Source organism: Carassius auratus, unplaced genomic scaffold (genome assembly GCF_003368295.1).
Source record: "Carassius auratus strain Wakin unplaced genomic scaffold, ASM336829v1 scaf_tig00023534, whole genome shotgun sequence".
NCBI lineage: Eukaryota > Metazoa > Chordata > Actinopteri > Cypriniformes > Cyprinidae > Carassius > Carassius auratus.
The window spans coordinates 168,589-195,704 of record NW_020525278.1 but is presented as its reverse complement, the minus strand read 5'-3'; the positions used below and the strand labels follow the sequence as shown (position 1 = coordinate 195,704).

The window sequence follows — 27,116 nt, the reverse complement described above, 5'->3', positions numbered from 1 at the left end:
ATCCACAGCCTACCTGAGCAATGTTTCTGACCATGTCCATCCCTTTATGACCACCATGTACCCATCTTCTGATGGCTACTTCCAGCAGGATAATGCACCATGTCACAAAGCTCGAATCATCTCAGACTGGTTTCTTGAACATGACAATGAGTTCACTTTATTCAAATGGCCTCCACAGTCACCAGATCCCAAACCAATAGAGCATCTTTGGGATGTGGTGGAATGGGAGATTCGCATCATGGTTGTACAGCCGAAAAATCTGCAGCAACTGAGTGATGCTATCATGTATACATGGACCAAAATCTCTGAGGGTTGTTTCAACACATTGTTGAATCTATGTCACAAAGAATTAAGGCAGTTCTGGGGGCAACCTGGTACTAGCAAGATGTACCTAATAAAGTGGCCAGTGAGTGTATATATTTAGTTGTTCACTCCATGCAACTTGTAGGTCTCCGTCTAACAGCAATTTCTGTTTGCTCGCAATTGTCTATAGAAATGTGTTGATGAATAGTAAAGGTTTGTTGTTGTTATAACTTGCAGGTCTGTTAAAGAATAGAGCAATATGTTTGTGTACAGACTGCAATACATTTCTGCATTGGGCTAACACACGTCATGGCTATTTAGGTTTTTACCACTCAGCTGTGGGCTAGTAATGTTGATGGGCGTTCTGTTATTGACATGCACTGCGCACAGTAGACCAATCAATGAAAGTGTTTTTTGACTTTGCATGCAAGTCAACCTGTTGTTGGGGACTCCCAAAACCAAAATATGAACCTGTCATTACCCATAATAGGGTCACTTCTAGACCTACTTTAAACCATATGAGCAGGGTTGGCAATGTCTATGTAACCATTAAATGATGGGGGGACGGGGGGGGGGGGGGGATTTTGAGTATGGGTCACCATACTTGGCTGTATGTCACTTACTAATTTTTGTCTTTAAGTAATAATTTAAGAAAAAAAATATGTTCCTGAGTTCCTGTGGCTCAAGTGGTAGAGTATTGCGTTAGCAGTGCAAGGTTGTAGGTTCAATTCCCAGGGAACACATGTTAGGTAATAAATGTTAGCCTGAACACATTAAGTTGCTTTGGATAAAAGCTAAATGCATAAATTTAAATGTAAACTAATGTAAAAAGGATGTGTCAAAAGTATTAATAATTATACATAATACAAAAATAATCTAAGATATATTTAGATTCATTAAATAAGTAAACAATTAAAAAAATATACATTTCCTAGGGTTACCCTGCATTCTTGGTTTAATTCCTGGTAGATTTGTAATTCAACCCAACAACATACACACAGACAGAAGTTTCACTAAGCTATGAGATTTATTTAATGTATGCAAAAGATCTCAAGTATAGCATGGAGAGACAGACAGAGAGAACAGAGAGAGATGCATGCATGTCCACAGGTGGTTGGGCAACACTTCTGTCTGGCAGGATACTGATCATCATGGGAAGAGTGATCAGCACATATCTGGTTTGAGTCATGGATCACGTCTCACTGCATGGATACAGATAGCAAGAATTAGTCTGTTCATTTAGATGCATTCAAACTCAAACAAATCACAAAACACTCAAAGCATGAACAACAAGTTTTACTTTTAGAGCGAGTTTTAGTTCTTTTGAAAAGCCATGTGCTTGAAATGGTGCTTTAGAGCAACTTCAAGCACTTTGCGATTGAAATCAAAAATACCTTTAAATTGAGGTGTACATGCATGTCCAAATTTAGTGCTGCAGCACCAAAATAAAAATAGATCCACACATTAAAATAATATAAATACCTCTATATGGATCCATACACTGACGTCCACATCCATTGCTGCAGCATTTCTGATCATTAGGACAGTCACCGTCATTGAAACAGTAGTTCTCCCTCACAACACAAATTCCTATTACGTTGTTCCTTGGACAAACTCCTGGCTTTTCTGTTACACAGACACATGACAGAAACCTAATTACTAAACATCTTACTGCATTCAAAAAAAAAAAAAAAAAAATGAAAAAAAAAAAAATTGAACTACACATTAATATCATATAAATACCTCTATATGGATCCATACAATGACGTCCACATCCATAACTGCAGCATTTCAGATCATTAGGGCAGTCACCGTCATTGAAACAGTTATCCTCCCTCACAACACAAATTCCTATTACGTTGTTTCTTGGACACACTCCTGGCTTTTCTGAAGTACACAACATAACAGAAAAACAATCATTATAAAAAAATTAAAAAAAATCAGTTTTTCATTTTACTTAACTCTTCATTTTACTTTTCATTTTTACTTAAGAGTTGTTAAACGGATAAAGTAGGCTACAGAGCATTTGTAAAATTTAAGAGGACAGTAGTGATGGCATACATACCTGATGGTAACAACACTTTATCCAAATCAGCGGCTCCTAAAAAAGTAAACAATGCTCATCTTTGTCATTGTGTTTTCCTTACAAGATTTATGATTTAGAGATAAACTTTATCAGGTTATTTAAACTACTCCAACTCTACACTGTATATTTCTATGTTCTGACATGTCCCTAAAGTCATGGGTATGAATGGGTAGCCTACTTATTTACATATTTTCTTTGCGCTGTGTAATGAATTTAAAAGTCCTCACCTGTGAAAGGTCCTTTGGCAAGACACAATAAAACAGCAATCAGCGAGCAACACACCCATGCTGCCATCCTCTCAACCTGCGATCTCTCAGTGGAAAAAGCGTTGAATCGGTAGTTCAGGAGGGTTTTGAAGCACTCGCTGAAAATGGGATTTTTAAAGATCCAAGGAGGTCTGACGCAACTCCAACCCTGAAACGCACCTGTCTGTAACCTGATCCTTAAGATCCAGATTAACTTTTTTAGGTGTGTGAAATGGGAGTTTAATGAGAGCTATGAGTTGTACTGCCTGACCACCTCAGATTAATTAGTTATGTTTCGGCATTGACAGTGCAATAGTTCTGAGTCTGAAGGGTGTGAACAGCTCCAAGTAGGCATGTTGTCATCTTAAAAAAAAGAAACAGTTATTACAACAAGGCGTCAGTGCAGTATTTGATTATAGGAAAAGTTTCCCCATTAATTATCTTTAAGCATTTAAGCCTTTATGCATCTATAATTGGTGAATTCTTTTTTTATATAACTTTTTTTTGTAAATGTGGTTTATAACATTTGTTTTGGCACACAATGTAGAGCATGGAACTGAAGAGAAGCAGACCGAAGTGTAAATGAAATGATAAAGCACACAGGCAGTACATTTCAATTAGCCATTCTAAAACTATTCAATGTGATTCTTAGTGTAGATTACTTTCCTGACTTCTGGAATCAAGGCTTAACAAAAACGGAGATAAAGTGGATCCTAACAACTACAGAGGCATCTGTGTGAACAGCAACCTGGGAAAGTTATTCTGTAGCCTAATAAATGCTCTACTATTAGACTTCTTCCATTAGACATCACCAAACAAAAATCAGCACCAAACATACAAGGTATCTTTCCCAAGAGCGTGGAATGAGACAGGACCGCTGCCTAAGCACTACACTTAACATTCACATCAATGAACTGGGGAGCAGTCTGGAGCGATCACCCTACACCACTCACAGATCAAATGCCTGATGTATGCAGATGATCCGGTTCTGCTGTCTCCCATTCAACATGGTTTACAGCAGAACCTGGACATGCTACAACAATACTGTCATACCTGGGCCCTGATAGCCAACCTGAAGGAAAACTAAATCTCGAGCTTTCAGAAAAGATGCAGATCCCAAGGAACATAACACACATTTACATTAGGCACTAACCAGATAACACACACACACACACCATACTACAACTACCTGGGTTTGAAAAAAAAAAAAAAAAAAAAAACACACCACACGTACACAGGAAACTTTACTTTATGCTATAGAAATCCCTATTAGAATTTGGATGAAAATATTAGAATCAGTAATTGAGCCCATTGCCCATGGTAGTGAGGTGTGGGGTCCACTGACAAATCCAAATCAAGATTTCACTAAATGGGAGAAACATACAATTGACACCCTGCATGCAGAACTCAAAAAGGGCTATTCAATTTTAAAAACATCTGAAACTCAGTGACCCCCAATCATATCATTATAAAGCCCTTCAATACCAAGTGAAGAGCAAAGAAAGCAAGCCCCTCCTTCAGCTGATCCAGAGCTTCAGTCCTGATGCTTCACTAACATCTACTGATGCTCTGAAACACAACATCGGAAACAGTCAGACCACTGCACAAATAGATACAATGCTATTTGGTCCTAAAGAGAGAGTACAGTGTAGCAGACAAGGAACTGAGAAGCACACTGACCACATACAGACTCAGTGGACACAAGCTGATGATAGAGACGGGCAGACACAGAAAAACATGGCTGCCACTGGAGCAGAGATTGTGTTCACACTGTGATCTGAATCAGAGCTGCACCTAACAGATTGGCTGTTTTCTTATATTATATGTACATACATGAATATACAATAAAACCCTCATATTCATCCGGAAGAAGGAGGCGGGAACTTCCTCCTTTGATGATGTTTTTCTTACCTTTCTGGACATGGACAGTATACCGTACACACAGTTTCAATGGAGGGACTGAGAGCTCTCGGACTAAATCTAAAATATCTTACACTGTGTTCCAAAGATAAACGGAGGTCTTACGGGTTTGGAACAACATGAGGGTAAGTTATTAATGACATAAATTTGCTATCTGGGTGAACTAACCCTTTAAACTGACAGTCACCACTGATGAGCTACTACTAAATTTTGTAGAAACGTCATTTTCTGTAAACGGAAGGTATCACTTTTGCTACATGGAATTCAAAATCTTTGAAGCTCAATATCTGAAAATGACTCAGAATGTAGATAGAACCTTGTAATTCTAATGTGGTGAAATGTCTTTGAGATGTCTGGCAGAAGAGCAAACACTCTAAAAGATGCATCTTCCAGATTTCAAATACGTTTCTGTGATGTACAGTATTGTTCAAAATAATAGCAGTACAATGTGACTAACCAGAATAATCAAGGTTTTTCGTATATTTTTTTATTGCTACGTGGCAAACAAGTTACCAGTAGGTTCAGTAGATTCTCAGAAAACAAATGAGACCCAGCATTCATGATATGCACGCTCTTAAGGCTGTGCAATTGGGCAATTAGTTGAATTAGTTGAAAGGGGTGTGTTCAAAAAAATAGCAGTGTGGCATTCAATCACTGAGGTCATCAATTTTGTGAAGAAACAGGTGTGAATCAGGTGGCCCCTATTTAAGGATGAAGCCAACACTTGTTGAACATGCATTTGAAAGCTGAGGAAAATGGGTCGTTCAAGACATTGTTCAGAAGAACAGCGTACTTTGATTAAAAAGTTTAGAGAGGGGAAAACCTATAAAGAGGTGCAAAAAATGATAGGCTGTTCAGCTAAAATGATCTCCAATGCCTTAAAATGGAGAGCAAAACCAGAGAGACGTGGAAGAAAACGGAAGACAACCATCAAAATGGATAGAAGAATAACCAGAATGGCAAAGGCTCAGCCAATGATCACCTCCAGGATGATCAAAGACAGTCTGGAGTTACCTGTAAGTACTGTGACAGTTAGAAGACGTCTGTGTGAAGCTAATCTATTTTCAAGAATCCCCCGCAAAGTCCCTCTGTTAAAAAAAAGGCATGTGCAGAAGAGGTTACAATTTGCCAAAGAACACATCAACTGGCCTAAAGAGAAATGGAGGAACATTTTGTGGACTGATGAGAGTAAAATTGTTCTTTTTGGGTCCAAGGGCCACAGGCAGTTTGTGAGACGACCCCCAAACTCTGAATTCAAGCCACAGTACACAGTGAAGACAGTGAAGCATGGAGGTGCAAGCATCATGATATGGGCATGTTTCTCCTACTATGGTGTTGGGCCTATTTATCGCATACCAGGGATCATGGATCAGTTTGCATATGTTAAAATACTTGAAGAGGTCATGTTGCCCTATGCTGAAGAGGACATGCCCTTGAAATGGTTGTTTCAACAAGACAATGACCCAAAACACACTAGTAAACGGGCAAAGTCTTGGTTCCAAACCAACAAAATTAATGTTATGGAGTGGCCAGCCCAATCTCCAGACCTTAATCCAATTGAGAACTTGTGGGGTGATATCAAAAATGCTGTTTCTGAAGCAAAACCAAGAAATGTGAATGAATTGTGGAATGTTGTTAAAGAATCATGGAGTGGAATAACAGCTGAGAGGTGCCACAAGTTGGTTGACTCCATGCCACACAGATGTCAAGCAGTTTTAAAAAACTGTGGTCATACAACTAAATATTAGTTTAGTGATTCACAGGATTGCTAAATCCCAGAAAAAAAAAAATGTTTGTACAAAATAGTTTTGAGTTTGTACAGTCAAAGGTAGACACTGCTATTTTTTTGAACACACCCCTTTCAACTAATTGCCCAATTGCACAGCCTTAAGAGCGTGCATATCATGAATGCTGGGTCTTGTTTGTTTTCTGACAATCTACTGAACCTACTGGTAACTTGTTTGCCACGTAGCAATAAAAAATATACTAAAAACCTTGATTATTCTGGTTAGTCACATTGTACTGCTATTATTTTGAACAATACTGTATGTGTGCTGTCTTGCATATGCACCACTGACACTTTTAACTGTTTTCGCCATGATCGGTTTGAATCATAAAGCCATGTTTCTACAAAAACACTATCAGAATTGCATCCCTTAACAGTTTTGCATGTTCAATTATCACCCAGCCTTCAGTGTATCAGATTCTCTTTTTTTTTTTTTTGAGACAGTTATAAACAATAGTAGGGCAATAAAGTAGAATTTATTAGGGATTAAAAGGTTTCCAAGATGGGAAAAAAAGAACACAACTGATAATCTTTTGTCACAGACTTGTTCAGCATTGTAAGAATTTTTACCAAAGTGAATTCTCTGGTTTCAGCGGAGCATGAAAGTTTTGCAACATAACAATTATTTTTCCACCACCAGGTCCCTAAGAGGCTCCATACAAACCTCACTGACTGTCCGTCGAAAATATAAAGTTCAATTTATTTATATAGCACATTTAAAAACAACCACGGTTGACCAAAGTGCTTAACAATGTCTAGAAAAAAAGAAAGAAAGAAAAAAACGCCAAATACAATGATTTAATCTGATTTTGATAAAGACAATTTAAACAGATTTCATGAGGCAATCAAATGGGAGGAGTAGGAAGGAAGTGTGTGTGTGTGTGTGTGTGTGTGTCTTTTCTGGTGCTTCAGTCTGCTTTTAGTCAGAGGGTGCAGGGTTTATCTATTACCTCTTTTGTCAGGTGCCTACTACTTGCTTAAGTAGGTTTTCACAAAAACAGTTTTATACAATGATAAACTTGACATTATAATCTTTAAAATCAAATTTGAAGAAGATGAATCAAACATACCAAGTACTATATAAAATAATAATAATAATAATAATCAAATCTGGAGTATTTAGAGGCATATTGACTATGCTATTAAACCAGTGTTTAATAAACCACACATTATGGATACCCTGCATTCTTGGTTTAATTTCTGGTATTTGTATTTCACCACAACAACATTCAATACACACACGTCTCACTAAGCTAAAAGATTGAATACATTTAAAAAATCAAGAACAGCAAAGAGAAAAAAAAACAACACCCGAGGACTTTTCCCCCAATAGTTAAACTGGCATGGTCTGCTGCATGCACAGGTGGTTGGGCAACACTTCTGTCTGGCAGGTTCCTGATCATCATGGAAGAGTTACCAGCACACATTTGGTTTGAGTCATGGATCAGGCCTCGCTGCATGGAAACATATTTAGTTTGTTCAGTCAGATGGATTCAAACTCAAACGCATTACAACACACAAACCATAAACAAGTTTTACTTTTAGAGTATTTCAAATAGTATCAATCATTCTGAAAAGCCATACATCTGGAATGGTGTTATGAGCCAAATTCGGTTACTTTGCAATTGAAAATGATACAACTCAAAAACGGTGTATGTTGGAGACACAAGCATCAGTAGAACAAATACCTGGAAGGGTAAATGGAGGTTTACATTCACGTCCACATCTTGTGCTGCAGCACTTCTCATTGACCGGACAGTCAATGTCATCGACACACTCAAACACATGACACAATCCTACTCCAGGTCCTCTCCTGGGACACACTCCTGGTTTAACTGTTATACAAACACATGAGAGAAAGCAGATCACTGAATACTGAATGACTCAATCACTGTAATGGGCAGAAAAGCTGACCAATTCATTAGTATAACGTACCTTTAGATGGATCCATACACTGATGTCCACATCCATTGCTGCAGCATTTCTGATCATTCAGACAGTCATCGTCTAGGGAACACAACTCCTTACACGGTCCAAATCTTTGGATTTTTGGACACACTCCAGGCTTTTCTGTTATACAAAAACACGATAAAGAAAGCAGATCACTGAATGTTTCATTGGATTTAAATATATATATATATATATATATATATATATATATATATATATATATATATATATATATATATATATATATATATAAAATCAATTCACACCATTATAGCAATATGAATACCTTTATATGGAGGCACACACCGATGTCCACATTTATTGCTGCAGCATTTCTGATCATCAGGACATTGACCGTCTTGGAAACATAACTCAAGACAATCATCAAGATAAATTTTTGGACACACTCCTGGCTTTTCTGTAATATAAACATGATTGAGAAAACAGATCAGCGCCTCGCTCGATTTAAAAATATGAACTAATTTAATTCACATTAATATAACAATATATAAATACCTATATATGGAGGCATACACTGTCGTCCACATCCATTGCTGCAGCATTTCTCATCATCCGGACAGTAACGGTCATGGAAACACAGCTTCAAACATGGTCTGTCCACTGCTCCATCAAGACTGAATAAAGGACATACTCCTGGCTTTGCTAATATACAAAAAAAAAAAAAAAAGTATATTATCTTCTCAATTCTCAAATCTCTTCAAAATGTTGTGTTGCTGGTGGTTCTGTGCAGTTATTTGTGAAAGATAACAGCAATCAAAGTCTTGAGGTTTTGATGCCAGAAGATAGACTTCATTAAAGACAATGAGATCGAGAGACTCTACAGAGAATACTGAGTCTGTGTCTGCACACTCTTTTTATACAGTTTTCCTCAAAGAGTGTTAAATCATATTTCACACACAGTTGTTATCGCTTACCTTGTATTTGCTGTGCCACTAGTTTGCTTCCTGAAAAAGCAGAAGGAAGAGGCTCCATCACATATTTTGTCTAATTTCCAAACAAGATGTGCAGCTTTACCATAATAAGTGTCTGCACATTTCATTCTCATGCAGGCCCCTATTCATTCTTATGTAGAATAACTTACTGTTTGTAGTTATATCCACATTTATTGTACATGATTAACATGGACACTTAAAAAATCTTCTACACTATTTAGCACCTTAGCCACTCCAAAGCCCACATATAATCCTTGAAATGTTCTCATAATCTTAGTTTAGTTGGGTTTCTTAAAAGTTAAGAAATCTCACCTGTGACATTTTCTTCAGCATCTGTTGTGCTCAAGAATACAAAGAGACACAACAAAACAGCAATCAACGAGCAGCACACTCGAGTGTTCATCATCTCGACGATCGACTGGAAAACGTGCTGAATCGGATGGTCAGGAGGGTTTTTAAAGCGGTCAGATGCAACTCCACCTCTGAAACTCGCCTGCCTGTAGGCAAGTAGCGTAATCTTGAAGACCCTGAGTAACTTGTTCAGGTTTGTTCAGGCCATATCGTAAATACCCTGATTACTAGATACCAACCTGTAAAACTGGTCATGGTCTTCCGGATTTACCTTTGGGCTTGACTGGGCTGAATCCCATGTTTTTAACCTGTTTATGTTTGTTTATGTTATGTTATGTTATGTTTGCTTGATATGTTCAGTTATATGCCAGTCAAAAATTATTAGCCGCATTTTACTGCACACACAAAAGTTAAATGAGCCAGTCGGGCAATCAGCGTTATTTTTAGGGTTTTGATCTCTCGACTGAGAGAACACATGCTGTTTATTTTATTAAAATATCACAACTAAACTTTGACTAGGCTAGACAGGTTGCATATTAATTTAACTAAAACCTCAAAGCATATTTGAATTTTTGTGTGGTTTGTTTTACTCCATAATGATGTTCTTATTTAGGGCATCTGTAGTGTATGGGTAGGACCCAAACCTAACCTCAAACCCAGGGGCTACAACTTATACCTGGCCACCCCAGATTCATTAGTTGAAATGTTTAGGCAAAATGTGTGATAGTGTGATAGGTCCGAATCCGAATCCAAGGATATGAACAGCTCCAAGTAAAACATCATGTGTAGTCATCTTGAAATCACAGTGACTATGACTACGACATGCCATGAATGCAGCTTGTAATTATGGGTTTGGCGGACTGGACTTCTGGAATCAATTCAGTAGGCTCAATTTACTTTTGGTCCATATCAAGGTTTTTACAGTGGTGTTTATGACACTTTATATTGATGAGGATATAGTTTAATCCATATAGTTTTTGCTGATTGAATTTGTATGTGCAGTGTTTTTTTTTTTTCTGCTTTGCATATTGAAAAGTTTGACTGTAGAAGGTTTTCTAAAAAATATCCAGTATGTTATTTGAAATTTATCTGCATATTATCCTGTTGAAACAAGTTGGTCTTGTGGAGCCAGGTCATGAATTGAAAATAGGCCCCTTCTCCAGCCCTGTTTCTAAGTATAAGGTATTTTCCTGATAAAATAACCTATAGAAGGTCAAAATTCCTAAAAAAAATGGAATTTTTTCAATATTTTTTTTTTTTTTTTTTTCATAATTTGCTGTTATACTCCATATAACTCCATATACAAGCCAGAAAGTAAGCCTTCTAATGCTGCACAAAAACTAAAAAAGCCAATGTTGCTATTAATCTTTGACATGCCCAAGACTGTTATAAAAAGAAAAAAAAAAAAATCCAGCCACAATTACTTTTATATTGAAAATAAGTCATTTTGTGTGTTTTTTTCCCCAAAATTAGTGACATAATTTATGAACTTGGCAATTAAAGAGTTAAAATCTTGGATTTTTTTAATAAACATTTGGTAGTTTTGATCAGGACGTTGATTAACAGATTTATGCAAATAAATGTTTGAAAAAATATAAATCTGACACATTTTTACAGAAGTTTAAATGAGTGGATGTTTTCATCCCGAACATAACGAAAGGGTTGTGAATTTGAACAATGCACAAGGGTTAACCCCCCCCAAATAAATTTTTTTTTTTTATTTGTCCATTTTAAAATGTGTTTTTTGAGTGTTTTTGTATGAAAGGGTTTTCTTTGACGATAAATACTGATCTCTAAACATCTAAATGGCCAGTGTCCAGAGTCTAGAACCAACCAGTTCCACCACATCTGCCTGGATGCTTCTTGAAATCCTGAAGACCTTGATTAGCTGGTTTAGGTGTGTCTAATTAGGGTCAGAGCAAAATACTGCAGGTGGCCCTCCAGGAACTGAACCTCTGTACCTCTGCACTAAAGTATTTTCTCTTTATACCTTTTGTATTTTTCTGAGTTTTAAACAGGTAGTGTAAAGTCCAAAACACACTGCACGATTTTAGCAATCTTATAAAAACACTGCATGTCACTCTATACAACATGGATCTAATAAACTTGGCTACAACGTGTGGAGACTGTATGATGAGAACATCTACCCTGTGTTCCATTCAGAAGGGCTCATCCCTATGCCCTGATCCCTTCAAAGAGTTTACCCTCCAGAGTGAGAGCTTCAAAGGGTTGACGAGTGTAGGGGACCAAACAACTGTGTCTTGAAGTGCCCTTCTGCGTCATCATCATAAACCCACACATAGACACCACCATCATAAAAAGAATCTGCGCAAAGGATCATGGGAGCCCAAAGTGTCCATCATTTGTACCCTTCAAAATGCTTCATTCTGAAGGGAAATTTGAAGTGGCCAGCTTTGAGCACTTTGGTTTGGAACAATCATTCAATATGGTGGCCATGTTTGTTTTCACTCCGAAGTGCCCTTCAGATGGCAATATATCCTGCTCGTAGCACACTGCTACTGATCCGTACAATATGATGCATGTTACTAAAGAAGAATAAAATGTCATCAGCATGTGCTAGTTGTAAACAAAAAGCATGATAAATCACACTTAAGCAGTTGTATTTTTTGTGTGCTTAAAAATTGGAAACAGCGAAAGTAGATTACAGTTTGAGGTAAGAAGTTTGATGTTTCAGTGCCATTAGGTGTTAATTTCATGTTGCATTTTTATTGGCTGGTCAGTAAACATCAATCATACCAGCAAACACACTGTGCGATGATTGTATTGTATTGTATTTTAGGCTAACTTTAGTCACAAGACCATGACTGTTGAACTTCTTTACTTTAGAGCACAAATTAGGAGCCACAGTCACAGAAATCATCACAAATTTTTTTTTTCCAGTTTTTATTCATATGGTAGTGCGTTAAGAGTTTTTTTTTTTTTCTAAAAAACGTCTATATGTTACGTATGTAACCCTAGTTCCTCGAGGGAACGAGACGCTGCGTCAATGCGATTTGGGGAACACGCCCAGGGGTGCCGGGGGTATGGCTCTGAGACGCAGCATCTCGTTCCCTCGAGGAACTAGGGTTACATACGTAACCTAGTGACATTCCTCTTCAGGAACTCGAGCTGTGTCAATGTGCTTTGGGGAACGAGTACCAATGCCGCCAGACTACCAAACCCCTGCCTAGTGTGTATCCGAAGAGCACAGCTTAGGACAGGAGGACGGAAGTGACTGGCATGTCTAGGCCATAGAATTTAACAAACGTAGAGGGCGTGGACCACACCGCAGCATTGCAGATGTCCAGCATGGATACACCTGCTAAGAAGGCCTTGGAGGCCGCCATACCCCGAGTAGAGTGAGCCTTGGCTCCCGACAGCGGGGGACAACCAGAGGACTCATAGGAAGCGTTGATAGCCTTGACTATCCAATGACTAATAGTGTGCTTAGAAGCAGGAGAACCCCTCTTGGGGGGACCGTAGCATACAAGCAATTGGTCGGTCTTTCTCCACAGGGCAGCTCTGTGGACGTATGCGTCCAGCACTCGAACTGGACACATACAATTTAGCTTCGCCTGGTCGGGCTCCCGAAAGGGAGGAGGACAGAAGGCCTGCAGCACTACAGGTTGTGGTGTAACAGAGGGAACCTTAGGAACATATCCCGCTCGAGGGTATATGAACGCTTTAGTCATGCCTGGTGCAAACTCAAGATAAGTAGGGGCCACAGAGAGGGCCTGAAGGTCTCCTACTCTCCGCAGAGAGGTGATAGCCAACAGAAAGGAGGTTTTAAGTGTGAGATGTCTGTCTGAGATATCTTGAATAGGTTCTAATGGGGGGTTGCACATTGCCTCTAACACCACAACCAAGTCCCACGGGGGAATACGGGACCGTACTGGAGGTTTCAGCCTCAGCGCACCGCGGAGGAAACGTGTAACTAGGGGGTGTCTTCCCAAAGACTGGCCATCGAGAAGGGCGTGGTAGGCCGCAATAGCCGCCACATAGACCTTCAACGTGGAGTGGGTCAACCCTGCAGAGAGCCTAGCCTGTAGAAACTCCAGAACTGTACCAACCGGGCAGTTTGCTGGGTCTAACTGGCTGTCTCTGCACCATGAGGTGAAGAGTTTTCACCTCAGGGCGTACAGTTTCTGGATTGGAGAAGGGTCTCAACAACCTCGGTTGAGAGACCGGCTGCTAACAGTTGTGCCCCCTCAGGGGCCACACCCACAGCTTCCACAAGAATTATCATACCCTGCGCCTGCGAGAGTAGGTCTGTCCTGATCAGTATCTCCCACGGAGAGCCGTCGAGGAGCGAGACTAGATCTGAGAACCAGAGGTGGAGAGTCCAGGGGTCAGAAAGTAAAAGTCCTGCCACATTTTTGCTCCACCCATGAACTCAGCAGCTGATTTCACCAGAGGAAACAAGTCATTCCTTCCAAGTCACAAACGAGTCTCAACTCAAATCCCAAGTCCTCAAAGAGTTAAAGTCAATGAGATAATTAAGAGACTAATTAAATGATGATTGTGCATTGGTGATGAACACCTGCTGTTATTGGGCGTTACAGAGGATCAGATGCTGATGTTTTATTGGTTAAAATTATGCCACCATCATGGAGATCAGTGTTTGCTTTAGTTGGGCTCTTGACCCTTTTAATAATTCAAAGTAATTTGCTTTTAAACACTTGCGGTTGTGTTACGTAGTAAACATTAACACATTGCTGAATTAAAAGCTTGAAGTAGAAAATTTAATTGCCCTTTTTTCATCTAAAACATTTTAATTAACTTCATGAAGGTGTCTCTCTTTGGTTTGTTAAATTATGTTCAGCAATTACTGAACTACAAAAAAAGTCCTATTAAACAAATATTATTGTAATGCTTAAATATTGGGGGAAAAAATTGTACAGGCTCGGGATTTTAGACATCAGCACTTATCATATGATCCTCAACAGTGGTTACAATAATTATTCATGCTACAGTGCATAATCAGAGTTTTTACTATGGTGTTACCCAGCATGCACTTCAGCTTGAAGCATTTTGTTGATTGTCACCATTGTTGAGATTCATATGCTGGGTCATGATGTCTGTGCGTCTTATTAGGAAAAGATTTCGAAAAATGTATATTTATTACATACATTAGGAAATGTATTCATTATAGTGATTAAACCAACGGTTCCACAAGGTAGGTTATTTAAAAACTGAACATTTGTTAATAATAAATACATAAAATTGTTTTGGAAATAAACAGGCTGATGCCTAATAATTACTTCATCATGTAAAACCGGCTAGTAACGGTTTTCTGCACAGCACTGATCACACTGTTTTATAACAGCACATGTACTTTTACAGAGAAATATCTAACATAAGAAACCAAAGGTCAAGAGCCCAACTGAAGCAAACACTGATCTCCATGATGGTGGCATAATTTTAACCAATAAAACATCAGCATCTGATCCTCTGTAACGCCCAATAACAGCAGGTGTTCATCACCAATGCACAATCATCATTTAATTAGTCTCTTAATTATCTCATTGACTTTAACTCTTTGAGGACTTGGGATTTGAGTTGAGACTCGTTTGTGACTTGGAAGGAATGACTTGTTTCCTCCTCTGGTGAAATCAGCTGCTGAGTTCATGGGTGGAGCAAAAATGTGGCAGGACTTTTACTTTCTGACCCCTGGACTCTCCACCTCTGCTGAGAACCATACTCTGCCCGGCCAGAACGGGGCTACTAACAACAGACGGACCCCGTCCCGGCGCACTCTCGCCAGAACTCCCGGGAGCAGAGCGATAGGGGGAAATGCGTACAGACGAAGCCTCGGCCAGGTCTGTACCATAGCGTCCAGTCCCAGAGGAGCTGGATGAACTAGAGAGAACCAAAGGGGGCATTGTGACGTCTCTTGAGATGCAAATAGGTCTACATGAGCCCTGCCAAATACTCTCCATATCTGCTTCACTACTTCTGGGTGAAGTCTCCATTTCCCGGGCCTCGGCCCCTGCCTCGACAGTATGTCTGCTCCCATATTTTGTTTCCCAGGAATATATACTGCTCTTAATGAGAGGAGTTTGCTCTGGGACCACACCAGGATCTGGTGCGCCAGCTTGTACAAAGGGCGCAAACGCAGACCTCCCTGGTGGTTGATATAAGAGACCACCGATGTGTTGTCGGTGTGCACCAACACATGGTGGCCCCTTAGGTCTGGGAGGAAGTGCTTCAGTGCACGATAAACTGCTAGCATTTCTAGACAATTGATATGCCATGTTAGATGGCAATCACTTCACAGACCACGGGCAGGGTGGCCACTCATGACTGCACCCCAGCCGGTGAGAGATGCATCCTTCGCTAGTGTTACACGGCGACAAGGAGCTCCCAACACCGGGCCCTGTTTCAAGAAACAAGGTTTCTTCCACATGTCTAAGGCATGGAGGCAGCGCCGCGTGACCTTGATAGTGCGAAGTAGATTGCCCCTCAGGGAAAATCCCTTGGTCTTGAGCCACCACTGTAGGGGTCTCATGTACAGCAGGCCAAGAGGTATCACGTTGGACGCAGCTGCCATCAGACCCAACAATCTCTGAAATTGTTTGACAGTGAGTGACTGGCCTTCTTTGACTCTCTCGACTGAGATGCGGATCGACTCGATACGAGCAGGGGACAATCGTGCCTGCATCGCGGTCGAATCCCATACTACGCCTAGATAGGTGGTTCTCTGAACCGGAGAAAGCACACTCTTCTTGGCATTCAGTCTCAAACCCAGCTCCCCCATATGTGCGAGGACGACATCTTGATGCCCAACTGCAACCTGCTCTGACTGAGCTAAGATCAACCAATCGTCGATATAGTTGAGAATGCGGATGCCCTGCATGCGCAGGGGGACCAGAGCTGCGTCTTCACATTTTGTGAACGTGCGGGGGGAGAGTGCAAGGCCAAAGGGAAGTACTCGATATTGGTAAGCTTCGCCCCTGAAAGCGAACCTCAGAAACTTCCTGTGTTGTGGAAGGATGGATATGTGGAAATATGCGTCTTTGAGATCTATTGTGACAAACCAGTCCTCGGACCTGATCTGAGCTACAACATGCTTGATTGTGAGCATTCTGAATTTTAGTCTCATAACTGAACGATTTAAGACCCTCAAGTCTATAATCGGACGCAACCCCCCATCCTTCTTTGGAACTATGAAATACCGGCTGTAAAATCCTGACTCCCTGTCCTGAGGAGGGACCACCTCGATGGCCTCCTTCTATAATAGGGTTTTCACTTCCTGTTCCATAACCCGACCCTGCCTGAGGCCGACTATCGTCTGAACGACCCCGTTGAATACTGGCGACACGGAGCCGAACTGAATACGGTAGCCTTTTTCTACTGTGTGCAGGACCCATCGAGATACATTTGGCAGTAGTTTCCACGCTGCTAAATAATCTACTAAGGGAATAAGTCTCTTGAGACTGATCTCTGGTGTAAGAGGCCCCCGCAGGAGCGGCGAGCGTCTCAGCCCCGCTACGCGCACGGGCGGAAGATACTGAGAGTTAGGGCTGGGCGATATATCTAACGATATGATCATGCGCATCTAATCAGTAAAGCTGCTTCCGTGATCACCGCTAAAATCTCCATCACCTGCTTATAATTGGAGTGGCATTTAATAGACAGAGCCGTAGATCGCTGACAAGCCACGCCATATCGCGTTCATTATCGCAGATGAATCGCCTTCGATAATGAACGCGATATGGCGTGGCTTGTCAGCGATCTACGGCTCTGTCTATCAGAGGTGGGACTTTCAAGTCACTAGCAAGTCTTCAAGTAATATTCAAGTCCTCAAAGGGTTAAAGTTAATGAGATAATTAAGTGACTAATTAAATGATGATTTTGCATTAATGATGAATATCTGCTGTTAACAATCAACATCACTGAAGTAAAGAGAAACACGAGAACTACAACTGAATTTAGCCACAGCCTTCAACTGAAAAAAAAAGTAAAAGAAAAAAAAACTATGCCACCATAATTGTGGTCAAGGTTTGCTTTAAGTAGTGTCTTGACCCTTTTACTAATTCAAACCAATTTGATTCAAAACAATTGCAATATTGTTTTTGCAACAAACATGTATGCATTGCTGAATCAAACCTTACAGTAATAGATGATCTTATGCATGTTCTGCTTATAACTCATGATGACTGAACATCATGAAATTGTGTTTATCTTTGATAGTAGACTGACACTCAGCTATTACTGAACTGAAGTTAAAAAAAAAAAAAAATCACAATGTTTCAATGATGAAAGACACAAAAGGTGACAGGTTTTTAGACAAACACACTTATCACACGATCCTCAACAGTGGTGACAATTTTTCATACTGCAGTGCATGACGGGAGTTTTTACTAAGGTTTTACCCAGCATGCAACATTTTGTTGATTGTCACCACTGTTGAGAGTCATATGCTGGTTCTTGATGTCTGTGTGTGTCTACAATTTTTTTTTTTTTTTTACTTCAGTTCAGTAATAGCTGAGTGTCAGTCTACTATCAAAGATAAACACAATTTCATGATGTTCAGTCATCATGAGTTAGAAGCAGAAAAAGCATAAGATCATCTGTTACTGCATGGTTCAACTCAGCAATGCATACATGTTTGTTGCGAAAACAATATTGCAATTGTTTTGAATCAAATTGGTTTGAATTAGTAAAAGGGTCAAGACACTACTTAAAGCAAACCTTGACCACAATTATGGTGGCATAGTGTTTTTTTTTTTTCTTTTACTTTTTTTTTCAGTTGAAGGCTGTGGCTAAATTCAGTTGTAGTTCTTGTGTTTCTCTTTACTTCAGTGATGTTGATTGTTAACAGCAGATGCTCATCACTAATGCACAATCATCATTTAATTAGTCACTTAATTATCTCATTAACTTTAACCCTTTGAGTACTTGGATATGACTTGAAGACTTGCTTGTGACTTTAAAGTCCCAACTCTGATAGACAGAGCAGTAGATCGCTGACAAGCCACGCCATATCGCGTTCATTATCGAAGGCGATTCATCAACGCGATATGGCGTGGCTTGTCAGCGATCTACGGCTCTGTCTATTAAATGCCACTCCAATTATAAGCAGGTGATGGAGATTTTAGCGGTGAACACGGAAGCAGCTTTACTGATTAGATGCGCTGCGCATGATCATATCGTTAGATATATCGCCCAGCCCTACTAATAACACAACACCTACTTCATCAGAGATTAGACTCCTTATGGATCAATAATTGTGAATAATATTGAATAATTATCATCACCGATATAAAGTATAACAACCTACACCTAAGTACAAATTAACACCTGATGGCATTTCTTCTGGGCTTTTGAGTTACAACAATTGTGTTTTAGAAACACACGGTTATAACAGCCAGAGAAAAGACTAACACAGAAATCAAGGGTCAAGAGCCCAACTAAAGCAAACACTGATCTCTAACATGGTTACTTCAAATTAAACAATAAATCAACATCTAAACCTTAGTTCATTCTCAATAATATCTTCTGTAGACGTCTGACAGAAATAAAGTCAGTCTGGTTATTAATAAGTGGAGCTGGTGATGCTGTTTGTGGGGTTGTTTAATCAGATCTTGAGAGATTTCATGTATTTTATTTCAGTTGATTTCATCTAAGTCTGTGTCTGAAGTAGGGCTGCATGATTAATCGCATGCGATTGTCATGCGTGTCTTTGTCAGTAAAGCCGGTTCTGTGATTAGCAGTAAATGTCCACCACCTGGTTTCAAATGGAGCGGCACTTCCCAGCTAGAATTTTCTTTGTTCTAAAATGTTCTAAGAACATTCCCATGGATTGTTCTAACAATGTTTTTAGCGGGTAGTTTTATTTTTGTTCCCAGAACGTTCTCTCAAAAGATAGGATAACGTTCTCTAAAAACATTCTACAAATGTTTATCAATAACATTATTAGAACATTATTCCATAACATTCTAATTAAGATTTAAGTGGATGTTTAGATGTGGATGTTGATGTCTGTTTAAAAGTAATAGCTTGGTTTGATGTCACCATAATGCTGGTAAGTGTTGGCTTTAGTTGTGGAATTTGACACTTGACTTGACGGTGTTGCTTTTTAGCTGCTGTCATCTTTATTGTGGCTAAAACAGCAAACGAATATGTGGTTCAATGGTGCTGTTTGCTTGCTGATGACTGATATGTCTGATTACTTGTTTTCACTAGTGATGTGTCGTTCGTGAACGAATCGTTCTTTTTGAACAAATCTTTAAGGTGAACGAATCGTTCTCGTTCACGCTATACGCTGAGTCATATTTCTCGTTCAGTGAAGTTCCTCCCTCCGCAGCAGCGCGGCGCTATAAGCAGCGCACGCGCAGCTCGGTGAACCGGGTAACAAGCATTTCATCCTGTCAAAGAATTACTCAACCTCGAGCCAATAGCCTTCGAGTATGAGATGTGACAGAGTATGTGATTTGTTCAATGTAGTGAACGAATACGCCCTTCAATGAACGAGTTTCATATGAGTCTGAACGAGATCTAGAGATCTTATCGTTCGTGAACGAAATGATTGAAATGGTACCCATGTTGTTCGTGAATGAGTTGAATGTGCTGATACATCTCGTTCGTGAATGAAATGACTGAACTGGCACATGTCGTTCGTGCACGAGTTGAATGATACATCTCGTTCGTGAATGAAATGACTGAACTGATACACATGTCGTTCGTGAACGAAATGAATGAGAGTAAACCGGGTTAGTCTGCCATTTAGCATGTCAATCTCGCAAAAATGCAAAGCGCAGTTATAGTTACTGTACTGTGCACATACGCTTGTTTTGATATTTAGCAATTCCACGTTTAATCCCCGATTTATGAATGTGAATATATAATATACAAACTGTCGGACCAAACAATTAAAATGCTAATAAGGCAAGAAAACCTTGTGCTTTGTTCATCTGAACAACTTAATTAGACTTTATATATTGAATGCGATTATACACACATTTAATAAAGCCAGATCAGTTTTTGTAACAAGTGAATACGTTCGTTGATTTAAGACATAACACATAATACACTCTATTTTGCCACCTGCTGGCTTATTTTGTGTAATACGAAGAAATGGTCACTGAACGAATCAGTGAACGATTCTGAACGAATCATTTTGGTGAACGAACTGAAAATGAACGAATCTCTAGAAAGAATCATAATTTCCACCACTAGTTTTCACCCAAGCTACTGTGTGGTGTTAGTTAAGTATTATTTATTAAAGTGACTCAATAGTCAACAGCCTGACACCCAGTTGAATTTAAAGCAGATAATTTCAAAAATAAAAAATAAAATTGTCACACAAACATCAAGATTCAGTGTATGAATCTCAGCAATGGTGACATGCTTTATGCTGCAATGTATTCTGGGTACATCATGCAAAACTCATCCATAGCACCCAGAATGCATTGCGGCATGAAGCATGTCACCATTGTTGAGATTCTTACACTAATTCTTAAGGTCTCTCTGTATGTCTAAGCATCCTATGGTTTGAAGTGATTCTAAAACAATGTAGTTTAAAAAGATCAGATAAAAATAAAGTTACATAAATTGTCAGGACCCTGTGTATTGCAACACATCTGCTATAGTCACTAATATCAAATTAATAGCGTAGAACAGACTCCTGGTAAAATCAGTTGATCAGATTGTTACATTAAGACATCTTTAATATCAGCCGGTAACCAACATTATCTAATCACATCTTTTTCTCAATGTTTTTGCTGTAACAGATATAATTACAGCAGCTAAATGAACGCTAACACTGAAAAGAGTCATACTTCCTAAGTACTGATCAGCATAATGGTGACATCAAACTAAACTATAATTTTCAATAAACCATCAACATCTCTGTTAATCTCAATAAGAACTTTTTTACATTTATGACAGAAATAAATCTTGTTTATAATAAGTGAAGATTGTCATGTTTTTGGAGTATTTACGCTAGAGTTTGACACCAAACAGAGGTTGGGTTTTCACTTTCAACCAACATCTGACTTCTGAGCAATGTCAGTCCACATCTAGTGTGATGGGAAGCCGTAATTCACTGACAAGCTGTGCAATATCACGTTCATAATCGCAGATTAATCGCATGCGGTTATGAACGCGATATTGCGTAGCTTGTCAACGATCTGCGGCTCTGTATATTAGGTGCGGCTCCATTTGAAAGCAGCTGATGGACATTTACCGCTAATCACAGAACCATCTTTACTGATGAGACACGCATGACAATCGCATGCGATTAATCGTGCAGCCCTAGTCTGAAGTCAGCTGATGGTCGTGGGGCTGGTGGACGTACGTTAGTGACCATTGAAAGTGATACTGTTCAACCCTTTTAGAGCATCGGTAGGGTTTTATGTGTGTTTGGAGTGATTCAGCTGGGGGAGTGGCAATATTTGTGTAGTTGATGTTTATTTGATCTGATATTTATTTGATGTAACATTTTGTATATTTTGTTTTTCTTAGGATTTCCAGTTCTTTGCCACTGCTGTCTTTTCTCCCCCTTGTTTTCCCTTTTTGGGATATGTAAACCTTTTATTTTGTTTGGTTGGTTGGTTAAGGTCTGTTTATTAATGTTATTTTATATTGTGACATGTCTAGTAAGGTTGGGTATTGCTACTGTTTTTAGTCCGCACCAGGGCTAGTATGGTCAGTTTTCTGAGCATGAGTTTTACTCTGAGAACCAACTAATTTGTTTTATTTTTTTGTCTTTTGTTTTAGTGGCTCTCTGATGGGTGCTGGTAGGATCGCGGGTGTGGCCTCTTTGGTGGATACTCTCCTGTGGTGCTGCATGTACACTGTGTTGTGCACATTTATTTCTGTGTGTGTGTGTGTGTGTTTTCTTTATTTAGGCACGAGTACTGGTGAATGTCACAGGGGTGATAGTGTGGGCTCACGCCAACAGTCGGTCCTCCTCAAGTGTCCGCTAGTTTGTTTTTTTTTTCTTTTTGGTTGGTTTTTGTTTCTTGAAGTTGGTGTTCTCTATTTTAACATTATAAGTGTGATTATCAAGTCCAAGTGTGATTGCCCTGACTAAAAATTCAGGCCCATAATTGGGTGTGTCATTTTTTTGTTTTTTTTAATATCATGTCTTGTCAATAAATTGTGGATTTTGTTATATTTGAGAAACACGTCTCTGTTCCTACTGTTGACAATGTACACAATGAACCTGTGTCTATAATTTAACTTAACTCTCCCTGAGAGAGATTCAGGGTGGCGTAGTCAGGCTATGTTGATTGGGCATTGTAATTTCCCATAGAATTTCTATTGCCCTCTCACGCTACATATGTTTGAAGAGAATATAGCTATACAACAGTGAGACAGTATGAAGAAACATTAATGTGACTAATTGCCCGAGCGGTATATGAGATGAACTCTTACTCTGTGTGATAGACAGTAGACAGGCTAAGTGAAAAAGTGGCGTTTTTAGGGCTGCCCACACAAAAATAGCAAGCTAATTTTTTAACCCACTAACAAAAAATATGAAAAATCTATTTTAAACGAAACTAACATTAAGCTAGATTTTTCTTTTTTTTTTTGTTGTTAGTGGGTTAAAAAATTTGCTTCTGAAAATAGTTTTTTTTTTTTTTGTGACAGTTAAAAATGCAGACAGACAATAATAGGGCTACTACACAAGCAAATACCTACTCATTCTCAGTCATGTTTGGGATAAAGTCGAATTTATTAGGGATTAAAAGGTTTTCAAGATGGAGGGGTGGCACAACTGATAATCTTTTGTCAGACACTTACACAATTATGCAATTTGTTCACCATTTCTCAGAAGTAAATACTCTGGTTTCAGTTGAGCGTGAAAGTTTTGCAATATAACAATTATTTTTCCACCACCAGGTCCCTTAGAGGCTCCCCACCTAGAAATGTTTAATGTTCTGGGAACGTTTTCAGCGACTAGTTTTATTTGAGTTCCCAGAATGTTCTGCTAAAAGTTAGGATAACATTCTCGAAAAACATTGTAAAAATGTCTATTGATAGCATTGTTACAACATTGTCCTCTAACATTCTAATAAAGCTTCACATTACACTAGATGTGAACTTACATCGCTCAGAAGTCAAAATGTTGGTTGAAAGGGAAAACCCAACCTCTGTTTGGTGTCAAACTCTAGCGTAAATAACTCCAGAAACAGTATTACCAACTGCACTTATTATAAACAAGATTTATTTCTGTCATGAGTGTAAAAAAGTTCTTATTGAGATTAACAGAGGTGTTGATGGTTTATTGAAAATAATAGTTTGGTTTGACGTCACCATTATGGTGATCAGTACTTAGGTGACTCTTTTTCAGTGTATCTGTTCATTTAACCGCTATAACTATATTTGTTATAGCAAAAACAGTGCAAGAAAACCGTTGTCAGGTGATGTTGGTTGCTTGCTGATATTAACACTTTTTTCATGTAGTGATCTAATCAATTGGTTTTATCTGGAATAGAATCTATGCTATTAATATTATATTAGAGACTATAGCAGATGCAGTACATAAGATTCTACAAATGCATATCATATTTTGTCTGTTCTTTCTAAACGACATTGTTAATGACCTAGAGACTGCTTAGACACACAGAGACCTCAATAATTAGTGTATGAATCTCAACAATGGTGACAAGCTTCATGCCGCAATGCATTCTGTGTGCCACAGATGAGTTGTGCATGATGTACCCAGAATACATTGCAGCATGTCGCCATTGTTGAGATACATACTCTAAATTTTGATCTTTGTGTGACAATTATTTAACTTTATTTTTTAATTGCTTGAAATAATCTGCTTTAAATTCAGCTGGGTCTCAGGCACTTGAGACATTAGGCTGTTTTAATAAATAATATGCACTATACATTATATTGGGAGAAACAGGCTACGAGATCGCATATGTGTTGCATTAATCAATAGCAAGCAACTGGAGTTGATAAAGATATTTTAAACAGATTTCATGAGGCAATCAAATGTCAAATGGGAGAGGGAGCAAGGAAGTGTGTGTGTGTGTGTGTCTTTACTGGTGCTTCAGTCTGCTTTTAGTCAGAGGGTGCAGGGTTTATCTATTACCTACTTGCTCAGGTAAAAATAGTAAACCTGACATTTTAATCTTTAAAATCATATTTGAAGAAAATGAGTCAAAAGTATTAAGTACTATATTAATATAAAAAAATAATAATAATCAAATCTGGAGTATTTAGAGGCATATTGACTATGCTATTAAACCAGTGTTTAATAAACCACACATTATGGTTACCCTGTAATCTTGGTTTAATTTCTGGTATTTGTATTTCACCACAACAACATTCAATACACACACGTCTCACTAAGCTAAAAGATTGAATACATTTAAAAGATCAAGAACAGCAAAGAGAAAAAAAACAACACCCGAGGACTTTTCCCCCAATAGTTAAACTGGCATGGTCTGCTGCATGCACAGGTGGTTGGGCAACACTTCTGTCTGGCAGGTTACTGATCATCATGGAAGAGTTACCAGCACACATTTGGTTTGAGTCATGGATCAGGCCTCACTGCATGAAAACAGATAGTCAGATTTAGTTTGTTCAGTCAGATGGATTCAAACTCAAACGCATTACAACACACAAACAAGTTTTACTTTTAGAGTATTTCAAATAGTATCAATCATTCTGAAAAGCCATACATCTGAAAAGGTGATATGAGCCAAATTCAGTTACTTTGCAATTGAAAATGATACAACTCAAAAACATCATCAGTAGAACAAATACCTGGAGTGGGAAATGGATGGGGAAATGGAAGGGGAAATGGAGGTTTACATTCAAGTCCACATCTTGTGCTGCAGCACTTCTCATTGACCGGACAGTCAATGTCATCGACACACTCAAACACATGACACAATCCTACTCCAGGTCCTCTCCTAGGACACACTCCTGGTTTAACTGTTATACAAACACATGAGAGAAAGCAGATCACTGGTTGCTGAATGATTAAATCACTGTAATGGGGAGAATAGCTGACCAATTCGTTAGTGTAACGTACCTTTAGATGGATCCATACACTGATGTCCACATCCATTGCTGCAGCATTTCTGATCATTCAGACAGTCATCGTCTAGGGAACACAACTCCTTACACGGTCCAAATATTTGGATTTTTGGACACACTCCAGGCTTTTCTGTTATACAAACACACGATAAAGAAAGCAGATCACTGAATGTTTCATTGCATTTAAAAGTATTTAAAAAAATAATTCAATTCACACCATTATAGCAATATGAATACCTTTATATGGAGGCACACACCGATGTCCACATTTATTGCTGCAGCATTTCTGATCATCCGGACATTGACCGTCTTGGGAACATAACTCAAGACAATCTTTAAGATTCATTTTTGGACACACTCCTGGCTTTTCTGTTATATAAACATGATTGAGAAAGCAGATCAGCGCCTCACTCGATTTAAAAATATGAACTAATTTAATTCACATTAATATAACAATATATAAATACCTTTATATGGAGGCATACACTGTCGTCCACATCCACTGCTGCAGCATTTCTGATCATCCGGACAGTTTCGGTCATGGAAACACAGCTTCAAACATGGTTTGTCCACTGCTCCATCAGGACTGAATAAAGGACATACTCCTGGCTTTGCTGATATACAAAAAATAAATAAAGTATATTATCTTCTCAATTCTCAGATCTCTTCAAAATTGTGTGCTTTAATGATCGAGAGACTCTACAGAATATTGAGTCTGTGTCTGCACACTCTTTTATACAGTTTTCCTCAAAGAGTGTTAAATCATATTTCACACACAGTTGTTATCGCTTACCTTGTATTTGCTGTGCCACTAGTTTGCTTCCTGAAAAAGCAGAAGGAAGAGGCTCCATCACATATTTTGTCTCATGTCCAAACAAGATGTGCAGCTTTACCATAATAAGTGTCTGCACATTTCATTCTCATGCAGGCCCCTATACATTCTTATGTAGAATAACTTACAGTTTGTAGTTATATTCACATTTATTGTACATGATTAACATGGACACTTAAAAAATCTTCTACACTATTTTGCACCTTAGCCACTCATATATAGCCCACATATAATCTTTGAAATTTTCTCATAATCTTAGTTTAGTTGGGTTAACATATTAAAAGTTAAGAAATCTCACCTGTGACATTTTCTTCAGCATCTGTTGTGCTCAAGAATACAAAGAGACACAACAAAACAGCAATCAACGAGCAGCACACTCGAGTGTTCATCATCTCGACGATCGACTGGAAAACGTGCTGAATCGGATGGTCAGGAGGGTTTTTAAAGCGGTCAGATGCAACTCCACCTCTGAAACTCGCCTGCCTGTAGGCAAGTAGCGTAATCTTGAAGACCCTGAGTAACTTGTTCAGGTTTGTTCAGGCCATATCGTAAATACCCTGATTACTAGATACCAACCTGTAAAACTGGTCATGGTCTTCCGGATTTACCTTTACCCCATGTTTTTAACCTGTTTATGTTTGTTTATGTTATGTTATGTTATGTTTGCTTGATATGTTCAGTT

The 27,116-nt window shown here is 38.9% G+C and overlaps 1 protein-coding gene across 1 annotated transcript; it reads right to left on the bottom strand.

Moving 5' to 3' along the window:
* Window positions 1-1,377: 1,377 nt before the first annotated feature.
* On the bottom strand, window positions 1,378-26,886 carry LOC113077910 (keratin-associated protein 5-1-like). Its single transcript, XM_026250173.1, has 11 exons — window positions 26,733-26,886; window positions 26,396-26,425; window positions 26,070-26,216; window positions 25,840-25,971; window positions 25,598-25,732; window positions 8,577-8,708; window positions 8,276-8,410; window positions 8,029-8,175; window positions 2,047-2,190; window positions 1,786-1,929; window positions 1,378-1,505 (listed from the first exon to the last, which is right to left on the bottom strand). The coding sequence occupies exons 1-11, from the start codon at window positions 26,824-26,826 to the stop codon at window positions 1,489-1,491; spliced, it is 1,257 nt and encodes a 418-aa protein (XP_026105958.1). The 5' UTR covers window positions 26,827-26,886; the 3' UTR covers window positions 1,378-1,488.
* Between the last annotated feature and the right edge of the window lie 230 nt (window positions 26,887-27,116).

Coding starts and splice junctions, on each gene's coding strand:
- LOC113077910 (XM_026250173.1), bottom strand. CDS start 26,826: ATGATGAACACTCGAGTGTGCTGCTCGTTGATTGCTGTTTTGTTGTGT. Junction 8,176..8,275: donor GTGTATGGATCCATCTAAAG/GTACGTTATACT, acceptor TTTGTATAACAG/TTAAACCAGGAGTGTGTCCC. Junction 1,930..2,046: donor TTGTATGGATCCATATAGAG/GTATTTATATGA, acceptor TCTGTGTAACAG/AAAAGCCAGGAGTTTGTCCA.